The 17,707-nt window shown below is 32.3% G+C and overlaps 1 protein-coding gene across 1 annotated transcript in view; it reads right to left on the minus strand.

The window, feature by feature from the left end:
- The window catches only part of LOC139521102 (uncharacterized), a gene marked incomplete in the record, with an annotated part of 139,990 nt that extends 138,594 nt beyond the window's left edge, over positions 1-1,396 (minus strand). Inside the window, 1 exon segment of the mRNA XM_071314380.1 lies at positions 1,261-1,396. Within this exon segment, the coding sequence (XP_071170481.1) occupies positions 1,261-1,342 (82 nt within the window).
- Positions 1,397-17,707: the final 16,311 nt, after the last annotated feature.

Consider the following 17,707-nt stretch of genomic DNA (forward strand, 5'->3'; position numbering starts at 1 on the left):
TCTCTGTATTAAAATATTTGGAAGAGAGTGTTGGTTCTATTCGTAATTTTAATGATCTGTACAATGAAAATCTGAATCCAGTGTTTATATAAATATTGAAGATCTTTTTAAAATTATAAATGCAGATTAAAATAACGATAAGTTTTAAAGTACAGCAATTATTTTAATAAAATGAAAGATTTATAACGTGCTACATACATTAAATGTTAAAAATACAGACGAAAAAATGCTTTTCATCATGATAATTGTTGCAAAGATCTCATAGTATTGACCTTCTTCAAAAGGTCAGAAAATGCATTGAGATGGATGCATTACCATCAATACATAAAATTATCGATCAGGTTTAACAGGAATTTGTAAAAGGAATTTGTATTTTTGGTTCACAATAACATTATCTAGAAATTAATTTTCTGTAGCGTTTCCACATGCTCAAACCGATATGCACGTTTTTAGAAAGCAAAGAATATCGGAAACTGGAGAATTCTCTCAAAAGCCTATTTGGTGCAAAACACTAGGAAAACATAAGAATTAGAAAGATAATCTTATATTTAAATTATTTATACACTAAAAATTCACACAAGAGTCTTAATATCAAATTAAATCAAGTCAGTCAAAATCATCGATGGACTTGCTGTTCACCAGTTGTTGCATTGACCTAGTGGTGGTATGTAACATTTAGGGGAAATGCTTTTCAACACCAGTGGCAAATAGAAGTATTTTAACGTTGGGAACAGTGGCATCGAGAAGTGCGCTGTTATGTCATTCTTTTGGACATGCTTTTCACCAGTAATGACCTCGACCTAGTGGTGGTATGTTATCCTTGGGAACACGCAGTTCATCCACAGTGTCATTGGCCAAAACATGGTATTTTATCTTCGGGGACTTCAGTATACTAGTGGCATAGACCCAGTGGGGGAAAATTGTCCATTTGGATGTCCAGTCCACCAGCAGTGATATATGCCTAATGGTGATATTTATTATGAAATACTCAAGAGAGGAAACCAACGGCCAGATTTACGACAAGACCGTTACTAAAAAAACATTGAAATCAATCCGTTAGTGGCATCAACACAGTGGTGATTTGTAATCTTGTATGTCCTTGCAGTCCACCATCAGTGGCATCGGCCCAGTGGGTCAAACAAATATAACAAGAACCAAATTATATAAGATGCATCATATACTCATTTCGAATTACTTTAACCGTGGTGAAATTGTTACCATAATAAAAAAAAAAAAAGTTAACACTGTCTTAATTCTTACCTTCAGATAAACATGATAATATACATGAATAAAGATATACGAAAATAATTCCTAATTTGAAAATCATATTTGATCCTATCATAAACTGATTGTCATTGTGCGAGTCGAAGAGTTAGCCAGCACCGATTTTATTCAAATGAACTTCATTTTTCCTGTTGTGGATATATTTGTATAGAAAACTGTTTTGCATATTAATGTATTTAAATCCCAAAACGGGTTATCATTATTAAAAAAAACGTGTAGGTTGATACTTACAGTTATAAAAGATTCAATCATTACAGAGGAGATATAGTTTATTAATTTGAGTTTTTTTAATAATAAAAATGAATTTAAGCATATAAGTATTAACACTTGTTACTTTGAACAAAAGTTCTGCAGTGAAGGGGAAAATGAAAGGCATAAACTATTTTAAATAATAAAATGTGGTTTCTATTTTTAAAAGCAATCGAAACACTTGAGTGAAACTATACTGAACATGTATATTCCGACAACATGATACTTTACAGTTTAATTTACGACTTAGGTATTGTTTTTTGGTTGATGGCCGGTTGGTGACCTGTAGTTGTCCCTTGTAATTTTGTCTTTTTTCTGGATAGAATTAGTTTCATTGTAAATCATACTACATACATCTCCTTATTTTTATTTCAGTCGAAGGCTCCGACCAGTTTAAGTGGTCAGTTGGTGTAGTTTTTGACTGACTGCATGGATTGTTCAATGGACCGTAATATAAAAATCATTCAGAGCAATAAAAAGCCAATAAAATTGTTCAAGCTTTACTTAATCCGAAGTAGACACCATTTGTAAAAAAATAATTGCTTTTAATTTACTCTCGAATAAGTAAAATGTGACCTGTTGAATACATAACTCATAAACGGGTAGAGGGTGTATCTTTATATATAGTAACACGAAACTTGGCTATAAATAATGTCACATATTGAAACACGCTGTCCTACTGACGGGATAATCAGTTTTACGGTACAACAGAACGAGAAGAACTTTTAATTATTTTTTTTAAATTTTCAATTCAATTCAATTCAAAGTTTTATTGCCATATAAACTATACAGTTTGTGACATATAACAACAATTAATGATCTCATTGATTTGTTATTATATTTTTACAAAATTACACTTATTCATCCCTTTTTAATTTCTAACCTTCAAAATGTATATGCAAATCAAATAATTTTATTGGTGTAAATTCCTATACAGAAATGATACCAACCGACATTTACAAAATACAAATACAAAAATAAACAAACAAACAAACAAACAAAAACCATATGATAAGAGATACATATATGCATGATATGATTTCTTTTTTGTAAAAGTACGAGAGAATTGAAGCAATCCTATTAAAATAATGTTTATAATGATAGTTTATTTATTTTAAGTCTATTTTTGATCAAGTAATAATAACAGTGGGACAACATCTATTTCATAAAAGTATGACCAATGGTCAACTGTATTTCGATTGAAGTCGCTGTATCCAAACTATTGTGTTATAGGCATGTTTTTATAGCATTTTGAAACCTTTTTGTAAAACTTTATTGAAATCCTCCAGATGTGGTTTAGAAGTTGTACGTTCAGAGTTCGTTCTAGATGAGCTATTAGGTAAATTTTCCTGTTATTTTTTTATACCCCTAAAAATCTTCAATTGGTGTACTTTACACTCAAGACTACAATATTCTGAGCACGTGCGACCAAACGCAATGCTGAATATCATAGTATGGTCTTTTGAAACAATTGATTTAAAGACTTTGACTCTTCAAAAATACCTGCACATTTAATATATGACTTGATTTCCTGTTCTATCTTTCTATAATATTTATAATATTGTCCAAAATAAAAGAAACGTTTAACCAGTTCAAGTTATGTGATAAAAGGAGGTATCTTAGTAGAGTCAAAAAGTTGCAGAAAATTCCTCAATTTCAATGTATGATAAACCGTTATATATATACGACTTGCAACATAAATTATGTTTAATGACCCATGGATGGCTTGCATCAAAAGATACATGGGTGGTTGAACTAAAAATTAATTAGATGTGCAAATAAAATCACACGTCAGAGATGAAGCAACGCAATACAGTCAGTGATTTATATTATACCTGACACAGTTCCGATCGGAGACAAATCGAAACCTGCTTTACTACGATCGGGGCTTATTTGCTAACAATAATAACATTTTTCCGATCTGAAAATGGTTTTAACACTTTCAAATAACTTTTTGTGTTCATGGTTGGCTGAAAAAAATGGAGCTAAATAAAAGAACACTTTTAAAGACTTTCCGATTTTAATATCTTACATTGAATGTTATTTGTTTTGAATAACAGCATTCAAATATGAATTATAAAACTTCACAATAAAACTTCACATTTGATTAATCATGTTTGCAACTTTACGGGTTGCGTTCTTCTCATATATGATATGATGATATGATACTAAACCCCTAACGGGAGGGATTGTGCCTGATATTCATATGATGAAGACACAATCTTTCAATTAGTTTAATTGAAGTCTGGAGCTGGCATGTCAGTTAACTGCTAGTAGTCTGTTGTTATTTATGTATTATTGTCATTTTGCTTATTTTCTTTTGTTACATCTTCTGACATCAGACTCAGTCTTCTCTTGAACTGAATTTTATATGCGTATTGTTATTCATTTACTTTTCTACATTGGCTAGAGGTATAGGGGGAGGGTTGAGATCTCATAAACATGTTTAACCCCGCAGCATTTTTTGCGCCTGTCCCAAGTCAGGAGCCTCTGGCCTTTGTTAGTCTTGTATTATTTTTAATTTTAGTTTCTTTGTGTATAATTTGGAGTTTAGTACCACTGAACTAGTACATATATTTATTTAGGGGCCAACTGACGGACGCCTCTGGGTGGGGGAATTTCTCGCTGCATTGAAGACATATTAGTGACCTCTGCTGTTGTCTGTTCTGCGGTCGGGTTGTTGTCTCTTTGACAAATTCCCCATTTCCATTCTCAATTTTATCATCTCTGATGACAATTATGATTTTGGGCATTTGCAACAATTCTGTCCTGATTTTGGGGCAATCTTAATCGATGCAATAGTATGGAAATAACGATGAACATGCCGATTCTAAAACGATCTACAATATATATTGAAAGTTATACAAAGTATTTAGATATTCTGTGTGGTGAGCACCGTCGAAATACGGTTTAATATATATAGGTTTTACATTTTGAGCAAAAGGACACAACCAGATGATTGACCACAACATTTTGATTTGAAGTAATAAAAAGTATAGAATTGTTGCATCAATTGAAATATTTGTATTTTTTTCCCCCAGGGACACTCAGAAAGAGACGAGACAACCAAAGAGGGATATCTGCATGATTACAACAGGCAATAAGGACATCAAACTATTACAGAAAAAAACCCGGATATATTGCTTATTGGAGCAACAGTTTTTAATTTTTAAACATATCAGTAACAGCTGTGGTACGTACCAACGCAGTAATTGCATAGTAACCCTACTATTGAAACTGCAGGTGCTTTAATGTCACTAAGAAATAAGGTGTCAATAGATCAGTAATATATATATATATATATATATATATATATACTCAACGCAATAGTAAAATAAAAACTCTATTTTGTGTGCAAGGTTGCAATAAATAAATATGTGTGGGTGGGTGCTTACTGGCAAAAATTATTTTAATTACATATCATTTCGCCTTCCCCAAATATTATGTTGCTGTACTCTTCCGGGAGATATTTTTATGACGCAGTTTGTATCTTTAAGTATGAACAAACAGATTAATTGTATGCAGGAATGGAGTGTATATCTCAGTCTCCTCGTGAAACTAGGCGTTGCTTAAAAACTGGTTAAAAAGAATTCATGCAACTCCTGATTAAACATCCAATAGCCTTAATGCATACAGAGAGCTCATTCAAATCATTAAAATCCTTGACACACACTGAACTTCAATGAAAAAAGCGAATTGAATGAGGCTTTTAAATTCTGTAGTTATGACAGATGATAAATATTTAAGATATATCAATACATAATGATATTGTCACCCGTTCTGACTTCAACCAATATTAGTACTTTAAGTGCTTTATTTACATTTTACATTTTAAATTATGTTTATAACGCTTACATTATGTTATATATGTATTTGATTATATGTAAAATATACAATAAATTGACCAGTGATTGAACAGTCCTATCCATTATAGATCATTATATAGAATGAAATTCAAAACAGTGTGGCTGTGGCCATTGATTGACACATTAAATTCATCCATTGACTGGGACAATTTACGTGAACGTTCGTCTGTAACGACCACTGTTCACGACGTACCAACTATAGACATTTAAACTGTGGGGTCACCAAAGGTTTCTTAACGCCTTTAATTATAAAATAATTCGAAAAATTAATCAGGAATAACCTTTATGTTTTGATTTATATAATTGATATAAATCAAAACATCGTGTTATTTCTGATTAATTTTTCGAATTACTTTATTAAGGTGTTGAGAACCTTTAGTGACCCCATAGTTTAAGTTTCTTTAAAAAGTACATAGTGAGCAGTGGTCGTTACATACAAACGTTCACCTAAATTGTCCCAGTCAATGGATGAATTTAATGTGTCAATCAATGGCCACAGCCACACTGTTTTGAATTTCATTCTATGCATCAACACTGTAGGTAGTAACAGTTAACCTATTTACTAATCATTGAACATAACTGTTCATTACATGTGTACCGTCAATAGGTGACAGTTGGCCTAGCTATCAGTTATGGAACAGAACTGTTCATTTTTTATATGTGTACCGTCAATAGGTGACAGTTGGCCTAGCTATCAGTTATGGAACAGAACTGTTCATTATATGTGCACCGTCAATAAGTGACAGTTAGCCTAGGTACTATAGTCATTGAACAATACTGTCCATTATATATGCACCGTCAATAGTTGACATTCAACCTAGCTACTAGTCATTGAACAGAACTGTCCATTATATATATTTGTACCGTCAATAGGTAACCGTTGATCAGCTAACTATTCAATTCATTTGATTGGACGAACATTTTCAAAAAGGCATAAATAGAATACGAAATTACTGTATTCTGTAACTAGTAAGTCTTATTCATTTATATCTCTTAAAGTAATAGGAAATGGGTTTCTGGTAAGAAAAATGACTAGGAAATTATTGGATAATAGCATGTATATCTACTACATTATGTCGTAGTATACATGTAACATGTATCACTAAATAACTAAGCCATTCAAGTTTATTATAATATATTTATCTTAGTTTTGTTAATCTGAAGGATCACATGACTTTAGTAGTTCGTATAGAATCTGAATTAGCCTAAGAAAACATGTGCATTCCGGAGATATACGAGGAGGAATTATTCTCCCAAAATAACTAGAATCCACTGCCTGAATACGTGTTCCACAAAACTTCCCTTGCAAGTATACAAGTACTTGTTCGCTTGACTACATTCTGTTAAATTTATGGTTTATTTCAGCCTGTCAATATTATTACATAACATTTTCTTTTCATAATCAAAACTGTAAAGATTTCCATACACAAACAAGAGTATATATAACACGCAGTTCAATCAAATTCTACTTTCTATTTCCTTCAGGAAGGAGGTAGTATTTTTGTTACGAAAAATGTACAGTTACTTCACACAATCGTAAAAGATCAGATTTTATGACGGACGGATTGAAAAATAAACAGACGTGAATGGTGAAACCTTAAGTGTCTAAACATATTTACAGTTATGTATCTCCCATACTGTTAACAAATACAGCCATGAGCCAAGGAGCATGTTCTCTTTGACATTCGTCTACTTGTTAGAGTTACTGAGTTTACAGCTCGCAGTTGCCGAAAGCTCAATTTTCCTATGGAAGACGTCTTAGCAAAAGGGTTGTCTTAATTGGACAAAAACTGTTGGTCTATTTTTTCTTCTTCTTTACGGCTCAAATAGGACGTTATACAGAAACAAACGAACAACACGAGTTGTTGACGTGTATAAGTGCCAGAAACACGTCTACATGTATTCCGTGTAAAAATCAAATTTATCGAACGAGAATTCGGAGAATAACTAATACACAAGTTGTGTTTGTTGTATTGTTATACAAAATGTTGCTAAATATATTCTTCTCAGTATATATAATAAGTATGATAAATTCCGCACCGAACAACATTAATGTTTCTTTTGGATTAAATCTCCGGCCAAAATAAATAGCAAAATACAACTGAACTTTTATAAACGTGTTCAGATTTGTTGATATTACTTATCCAGCGACAGTTTAATACATTATAAAAATAATTGTATCCTTTTAGTAGTCAATAGTGTACCGTTTTTATAAATACAGACAGTGTATATAATGGATTGGTCTATCTTCTGATATTATTAAACATATTTTCAATTAAATAACATCAATATTCTAAAATTAACACAAAAAATGAATGAGCTTTATGTCTAAGAACTGTGTTTAAAACATTTGAAAAGAAAAAACAAAACTGACATTCAGAACTTTTAAGTCAAGAGAAACTGACAATGTTTGAAAAACATTGAAAAATTAAGGTAGGCGACGAAAAGAGAAGACATGCCTTATAATATAGCTATAATCAGACCAGTGGTCAAGAGCATTATTTAATTTAGGTGTAGCTCGATTTGGGATAGGATCTAGATTATCCAATTTATAACAGCTAATTCGTACAAAAAAGACGATGTGGTATAATTGCAAACGACTGAATGAGACAATTCTCCACAAGACACCAAATGACACAGAAATTAACAACTATAGGTCACCGTGCGGCCTTCAACAAAGAGTAAATCCCATACCGCATAGTCAGCTATAAAAGGCCCCGAAATGACAAATGTAAATTTATACAAACGAGAAAACTAACGGCCTAATTTATATACAAAAAATGAACGAAAAACAAATATGTAATCCATCAACAAATGATAATCACTGAATACTTTCACTGGGGTAAAGCTGATGACCGTAACTGCATTCACGGTCATCCCAAGATGTCGGATGAAAAATTAGGTCAGTTTCTGTATTGTCTGTTATGTTAAAGTGTTTCTATATCATTTTCTTTACAAATCATACATTGAAACGATGTAAATTTATAAAAGAATCACTCGGAAATCACTAATTACTTCTGAGAAATGTGCATGAAACGGGAAATTCGATTTGAAAAAATCGCCAAGATGACCGTAAATCACAATCGAGATGACCGTAACAGAATCAGCGATTCATAACAAGGCTGACCGTAACTGCTTTTAAGATGACCGTAATTTGTAAATGATGACCGTAACTTTTAAAGGATGACCCTCAATTCTAAGAAATATCCGTATTTATATAACTATCTTTTTGTATCAAATGATTAATCGTGTTGGTATACACATATTAATATGAGAGTTTTATCCTATAGGTAGAAGAAAATAAGACGTGCTTCAAATGCAAAGATTACCATATGTATCTTTTTTACAGTAGAGGGTTTAATTTTTAAAATGAATTTGCCAAAATACATGCAAATGAACAGGAAGGGAAAACATGAGCTACAAAAGCGCGATAAAATGACACCTTACAAGCATAATGAAAAAAATGCGGTGCACAGCCTTCAACTGCTCGACAAAAGATTTTTTTTTTTGTTTCTGGGATTCCTTTTAATGACATATAATAAATACACATTTTTAAAAATGCCAAAAAAATTGCATGTACACCCATTGATATTATATCGTCTTAAAATATAATAATATATATAAAATAACAGAAATATTTTGAAAATATCATTCGAATAAACTAGTGAAGGTGAGCTCCAGCAAAGTAGATCCTTAAAATAGTATTGTACGAAAAGCGTATCACAAGGCGGAACGTTGTCAATTTGTATTTATACTGCACTCGTTCTATTTGAGCAGTCAAAATGCGTTGACCGTATATTTCTATGTCATATACAGTCACTGACCTGATATCACTTTTCCTCATGAATATTTAAATAGAAATTGTCGAAATTATATTTAATTATTCATACGACCTCTTCAACCTGTTCTTGTTTCAAGTGTAAACAACTATGCGTTTAACGACTCAAACTTGTTTCTTTTACAATTTTTGGGAAAACATATTTCACTTATTAATATTTTTTGTTTGCAACCTATAAATCATTATGTTTTATGTTTATTGTTGATATTTTAGTCTGTAAACAAACGAATTCGTTCACCATTGATTGCAGTTTTCAACAGGTAATGATGTACATTTCATCGTGTTGTATATTTCTCCGCCTGTGTGATATGAGGCCTTTTTAAAGGGGGATTTCCCCCAATATTTAAATCAAATAAATAACATTAACACACTAAACAACAATTGAAAATGTTTTTTTTTAGATTGCAGTATAAAGACAATAATAGTGCATTGACTTGACATATCAACGATATTAGGATTCGACCCGAAACGGGGAAAATGCTCGGCACAGCCTCGCATTTCCCCGCTTCTAAGCCTCATCCTTATATCGTTGATATGTCAAGTCAATGCACTATTATTGTCTATATATACAGAAATGTTATTCATACAGTCAGGATTCTACTTCTTCAAAATTATCTCCCCATTACGCCAGTTCATGCTTACAATCGTAGAAATGGAAGCCATTGTAGGGATGACGCTCTGCCAATTTTGCTCTTGAAAACTGATAAATTTATCCACATAGCACCATTACGATCGATCGTTATATGTCAGTTATATTTTAAAAGACAAATGTATCTACTAGCTAATGAGCATTAGTTAATGATCTTGTCTGCATTGATTCAACTGAAAAATATTGTCTGTTCGGATGTCAAATGGAATTTTTGAAAATTCTTAAGCATTTAAAAAAATTCTAATTAAATATTTCGTGGAAGGGCAGACTAAACATTTTCAGTGGTTGAAGATTATAAACCCTAGTTATCACACACAAGAAAATCATATTTTTTCGAAGATATCCATTTTCATCATCCAAATTAAAAGACTGTCGTCAAGTACTTTTAGAAAAAATAGCTATTCGAACACACCTACTCTGTTTTTGTGATTCATTAGATAGGTATCTCACTTGACCCATATATTTCATCTTTTCGTACTGTCATTTTTTTACGTTATAAAGTCAACCTGTAGCTTTGATATATAATAATGATAGGATCTGAAGCGAGATGCTATATAAAATACTCTTGCTTTGTACGTTTTAAAGACAAATATACACCCCAAACATGCACCAACATAAAAAGGTGCACTCGATTTTTCTCTTTTCGATACAATCGTTACCTGTTTTGGGGAATTTTTTCTTGATTCACATAATGGAAGGGCAGACACGAAAATTTCTGAACTAAAAGATTGATATGTTCTCCGTCCGTGATAAAATAAAATCGGAGGTTATGCATTTTCTACATCCAACTTATAGATACTATATATAAAAAAGAAGATGTGGTATTATTGCCAATGAGACAACTATCCAGAAAAGACCAAAATGACACAAACATTAACAACTATAGGTAACCGAAAGGCCTTCAGCAATGAGCAAAGCCCATACCGCATAGTCAGCTATATAAGGCCCCGATAAGAACCATGTCGTCGACTTGATATCTTATTGTTTTGCATTACTATGTAATAGATACATTGAAAACTTATGCAAAAGGTGTTTTTAAAATAAGAAAATTGTCGTTTTATTTGTTTCTATTAATTTTTTAAAATTTTGTTACTATATCAAACATTACAGTTAACATTTATCGCTTTCTCGATAAACACAGAGCTTCTATTCTTTTGTTCTATTTCAAAAGTGTTTCCGCCTGCATATATCAAGACAAATCAAGATTTTAATCTGCTTCCTCTGGAACCATACACATGGGCTCGATTACCAAATATTCGTATGTATTATTAATGTTTTTAATGTTTTTCTGATCTGTGCGTACGTTCGTCCATTCGTCTGTTTGTTTGTCCGTTTGTCCAGCTTCAAGTTAAATAAAATTGAAACTTAGTACACATTTTCCCTATGGTATGATCTTTTTAATTCTAATGCCAAATTACAGTTTTATCCCATTTTCATAGTCCACTAAACATAGAAAATGATAGTGTAGATGAGGCACCCGTGCACTAAGGACACATTCATGTTTCTTCAAATTTTCGTCGTATCGCTGTCAATTTGTGTTAAAATTTTAACGTCGATATCAATAAATATTTCATTGTTTACGAGAAATATGCAATTTACTATCATTTGTTATTAATCCTAAATAAGGCCAATTATATTATAGTTTAAAAAAAGAAATTTATGAAACATATTTATATCCGCTAACCGAGCCCCTATTGAGATCGACAAACTCAACAAAAAAGCTTTGGATACAATACGGATATTTCTTAGAATTGATGGTCATCCTATAAAAGTTACGGTCGTCCTATATAAATTACAGTCAGTCTTTACAAATTACGGTCATCCTTTACAAGTTACGGTCATTTTTTTACCAATCACGGTCATCCTTGTTTTATGTTACGGTCATCTTGAAAATATTTTGATTGTGATTTACGGTCATCTTAACGATTTTTTCAAATCGAATTTCCCGTTTCATGCACATTTCTCGGAAGTAATTAGTGATTTTCGAGTGATTCTTTTATAAATTTACATCGTTTCAATGTATGATTTGTAAAGAAAATGATATAGAAACACTTTAACAGACAATACAGAAACTGACCTAATTTTTCATCCGACATCTTGGGATGACCGTGAATGCAGTTACGGTCATCAGCTTTACCCCAGTGATACTTTGATCATAGTGTTAAAACCTTTAACTATGCGTTACAGACTCCGATCTACTAATCAGCCCATTAGTGATGACTTTGCCACTAAAATGATTTCTAAAGATTATTTAAGTAATCTTTTTTGTCTGTCTCTTTTGTTCATTTACCTTTAATTAATTGTGCATCCGTGACTCTCGAATTTTGGTATTTGAGCGTTCCTGCATGTAAAAGTTAAATAAAAAACAGGCATTTTAAATGCACCAAAATCAGTCATTAAGTGTCAGTTTAATTTATATATATATATAGATACTTGTACGACTTTCCAATTCTATATCTACAAACATTTGCCTCTCGATCGAATAGTTGCATCATACACATTCAAGTTTTTGATTCAGTTGTTTAGTACTGGCCTATTACTTCACATTTTAAGTTTGTGGTTTTGAATTATTGAAGGCATGCATATACTAGTGTATGATTTATGTTTATGAAAATTAAATGTTGAATTCATGTTATAAAGAGGTAAGGCCAATTTTCCCATAATTAATTTTACTTAAGGACTATTCATCAAAAGCTCTTCAATTTTTACTATGATTTACAGTAACCCAGCTTAGTCTGTGTACTCTTATGCTACAAGGACATAATGAAGCATTTACAAACTTGAAAACGAATTATAAATGCTAAGAATGGAAATTTGGGAACATTTAAGCGAGATTTCGACATTCAGATAGAAAGTTATGGATGTTACAATTTAGTATCAAATTTGTATTCTGCAGCAATGCAGAGGAGAAAATTTTATGGATATTTGTAAAATCTTAACTATATATCAGTGTCGTTTTGATAGATGTTCTCAACCTTTGGGTTTGGAGATATTAAAGGTGAATAAATAATCAGAACTTAGCCTTAGTCTCTAATAAGTAAGAGTTATATCCATATGTACAGAAACAAAGAGACATTCATTCATTAATATTATTTTATATACAAGGGGTATTTGCCTAAAATACCGGTTGAGAGGTAAATAAATATCCAGCACCATGCACAGATAATTTAGCGTTTCAAAATAATTTTGCAAAAACATTTTGAAATTAAGAAGCAGTACACTAAATTACAAAAATGTATATGGTGTATGGGGAACTCGGAAGATTTCCTTTGGAAACCATTGTTACACGTAGAATGGTGTTGTTTTGGAATAACTTATTATCGGAAAATAACAAGTTATCTTCCATTATGTATAAATTAATGCTCAAATTACATTTTCAAAACCCCACAAAATTTAAATGGATTACGTACGTTAAATCCATATTTGACGAAAATGGAATTAGTTTTATTTGGCAAAATCAACTTCCATTGGATAAACTGGGTTTAAAGAACATTATTTCACAAAAACTGAATGACCAATTCATCCAACATTGGTTTTCACAAATGAATAACTCTTCAAGAGATGCATTTTATTCATTTTATAAAGAGGAATTTCGTTTGGAAACCTATTTGATAAAGTTGAAGCTGTGTGACAGGATTTATATGGCAAAACTCAGATGTTCAAATTTAAAAATGCCTGTAGAAACGGGAAGATGGTCCGGAATTCCCCAAAATGCACGAATTTGTCATCTCTGTGGAAATGGAATAGGAGATGAATTTCATTATCTTTTTAAATGTCAAAAACAAGAAATAAAACTGCTTAGAAATAAATATATACCACAATATTATACTGCAAATCCAACGGAGTACAAATTGAAACAGCTTTTAACATTTTGTCATGTAGAACTTTACAAAAACTTAGCAATATTTTTAAAAATTCTTACACGATACTTGTGATTTATGTTAGTCTGTTTTGAGTTGAATGTTATGGTAGTTTGTAAATTGACATTTTGCTATATTTTACCATGTATGTAGCATTATTATGTTTAGTGTAAATGTATAAACATGTGTATACGTGTATATATGATGTCCTCTTGTACACCTATGTGTCTGAGGTTTATTAATAAAGTATTGTCTATTGTCTATTGTAAATTTAGCTTGGCATGATGAATCAAAACCAGGTCTTATGGTTATCTTCTCTATAAAAAGGCCAATGAAAGTTCATGCGAGGGGCCATCTGTTTTATTTTTTTGTTGTTGCTGACTTGCATTACAACAGATTGAATTAAGTTTATACCTTTACCGAGTTATTAACTCTGACATTGTTAATAGAATAGAGAATGGAAACGTTGAATATGTCAAAGAGACACAACTCAACCAAAGAGTATAAAACAGCCCAGTGGGCCAGCTCCGAACCTCAATTAAATCTGATCGAAATATTATGTATTCATCATATGAAATTCACCACATTACCTCCTGTTATACAGAGTTTAGTATCATGCCACCACAAAGTATACGAGAAGAACATAACCCGTATCATACCAACATATGGTTGGTTAAAATGCGTGTGTACGTACACACACAAAAATCACCTATAAAAACTAGAGGCTCTAAAGAGCCTGTGTCGCTCACCTTGGTCTATGTGCATATTAAACAAAGGACACAAATGGATTCATGACAAAATTGTATTTTGGTGATGGTGATGTGTTTGAAGTTCTTACTTTACTGAACGATTTTGCTTCTTACAATTATATCTATAATGAACTTTGCCCATTAGTAACAGAGAACTATATTTGGAAAAAATTTACATAAATTTACCAAATTAATGAAAATTGTTAAAAATTGACTATAAAGGGCAATAACTCCTTAAGGGGTCAATTGACCATTTAGGTCATGTTGACTTATTTGTAGATCTTACTTTGCTGAACATTATTGCTGTTTACAGTTTATCGCTATCTATAATAGTATTCAAGATAACCAAAAACGGCAAAATTTCTTTAAAAATTACCAATTGGAGGGCAGCAACCCAACAACCAGTTGTCCAATTCATCAGAAAAATTCAGGGCAGATAGATATTGACTTGATTAACAATTAAACTTCTTGTCAGATTTGCTCTAGATGCTTTGGTTTCATAGTTATAAGCCAAAAACTGCATTTTACCCCTATGTTCTATTTTTAGCCGTGGCGGCCATCTTGGTTGAATGGCCAGGTCATCGGACACATTTTTCAAACTAGATACCCCAAAGATGATTGTGGCCTAGTAGTTTCAGTGGAGATTTTGTAAAAGATTACTTAGATTTATGAAAAATGGTTAAAGATTGACTATTAAGGGCAATAACTCCTAAAGGGGTCAACTGACCATTTTGGTCATGTTGACTTATTTGTAGATCTTCCTTTGCTGAACATTATTGCTGTTTACAATTCATCTCTATCTATAATAATATTCAAGATAATAACCAAAAACAGCAAAATTTCCTCAAAATTACCAATTCAGGGGCAGCAACCCAACCGATTGACCGATTCATCTGAAAATTTCAGGGCAGATAGATCTTGACCTGATAAACATTTTTATCCCATGTCAGATTTCCTCAAAATGCTTTGGTTTTTGAGTTATAAGCCAAAAACTGCATTTTACCCCTATGTTCTATTTTTAGCGATGGCGGCCATCTTGGTTGGTTGACCAGGTCACGCCACACATTTTTTAAACTAGATACCCCAAAGATGATTGTGGCCAAGTTTGGATTAATTTGGCCCAGTAGTTTCAGAGGAGAAGATTTTTGTAAAAGATTACTTTAATTTACGAAAAATGGTTAAAAATTGACTATAAAGGGCAATAACTCCTAAACGGATCAACTGACCATTTTGGTCATGTTGACTTATTTGTAGATCTTACTTTGCTGAACATTATTGCTGTTTACAGTTTATCTATATCTATAATAATATTCAAGATAATAACCAAAAACAGCAAAATTTCCTCAAAATTACCAATTCAGGGGCAGCAACCCAACAACCGATTGACTGATTCATCTGAAAATTTCAGGGCAGATAGATCTTGACCTGATAAACATTTTTATCCCACGTCAGATTTCCTCAAAATGCTTTGGTTTTTGAGTTATAAGCCAAAAACTGCATTTTACCCCTTTGTTCTATTTTTAGCCGTGGCGGCCATCTTGGTTGGTTGACCAGGTCACGCCACACATTTTTTCAACTAGATACCCCAAAGATAATTGTGGCCAAGTTTGGATTAATTTGGCCCAGTAGTTTCAGAGGAGAAGATTTTTGTAAAAGATTACTTTAATTAACGAAAAATGGTTAAAAATTGACTATAAAGGGCAATAACTCCTAAACGGATCAACTGACCATTTTGATCATGTTGACTTATTTGTAGATCTTACTTTGCTGAACATTATTGCTGTTTACAGTTTATCTCTATCTATAATAATATTCAAGATAATAACCAAAAACAGCAAAATTTCCTCAAAATTACCAATTCAGGGGCAGCAACCCAACAACCGATTGACTGATTCATCTGAAAATTTCAGGGCAGATAGATCTTGACCTGATAAACATTTTTATCCCACGTCAGATTTCCTCAAAATGCTTTGGTTTTTGAGTTATAAGCCAAAAACTGCATTTTACCCCTTTGTTCTATTTTTAGCCGTGGCGGCCATCTTGGTTGGTTGACCAGGTCACGCCACACATTTTTTAAACTAGATACCCCAAAGATGATTGTGGCCAAGTTTGGATTAATTTGGCCCAGTAGTTTCAGAGGAGAAGATTTTTGTAAAAGATTACTTTAATTAACGAAAAATGGTTAAAAATTGACTATAAAGGGCAATAACTCCTAAACGGATCAACTGACCATTTTGGTCATGTTGACTTATTTGTAGATCTTACTTTGCTGAACATTATTGCTGTTTACAGTTTATCTATATCTATAATAATATTCAAGATAATAACCAAAAACAGCAAAATTTCCTCAAAATTACCAATTCAGGGGCAGCAACCCAACAACCGATTGACTGATTCATCTGAAAATTTCAGGGCAGATAGATCTTGACCTGATAAACATTTTTATCCCACGTCAGATTTCCTCAAAATGCTTTGGTTTTTGAGTTATAAGCCAAAAACTGCATTTTACCCCTTTGTTCTATTTTTAGCCGTGGCGGCCATCTTGGTTGGTTGACCAGGTCACGCCACACATTTTTTAAACTAGATACCCCAAAGATAATTGTGGCCAAGTTTGGATTAATTTGGCCCAGTAGTTTCAGAGGAGAAGATTTTTGTAAAAGATTACTTTAATTAACGAAAAATGGTTAAAAATTGACTATAAAGGGCAATAACTCCTAAACGGATCAACTGACCATTTTGGTCATGTTGACTTATTTGTAGATCTTACTTTGCTGAACATTATTGCTGTTTACAGTTTATCTCTATCTATAATAATATTCAAGATAATAACCAAAAACAGCAAAATTTCCTCAAAATTACCAATTCAGGGGCAGCAACCCAACAACCGATTGACTGATTCATCTGAAAATTTCAGGGCAGATAGATCTTGACCTGATAAACATTTTTATCCCACGTCAGATTTCCTCAAAATGCTTTGGTTTTTGAGTTATAAGCCAAAAACTGCATTTTACCCCTTTGTTCTATTTTTAGCCGTGGCGGCCATCTTGGTTGGTTGACCAGGTCACGCCACACATTTTTTAAACTAGATACCCCAAAGATGATTGTGGCCAAGTTTGGATTAATTTGGCCCAGTAGTTTCAGAGGAGAAGATTTTTGTAAAAGATTACTTTAATTAACGAAAAATGGTTAAAAATTGACTATAAAGGGCAATA

The sequence above is a fragment of the Mytilus edulis genome, chromosome 4, assembly GCF_963676685.1.
Source record: "Mytilus edulis chromosome 4, xbMytEdul2.2, whole genome shotgun sequence".
In the NCBI taxonomy this organism is placed as follows: domain Eukaryota; kingdom Metazoa; phylum Mollusca; class Bivalvia; order Mytilida; family Mytilidae; genus Mytilus; species Mytilus edulis.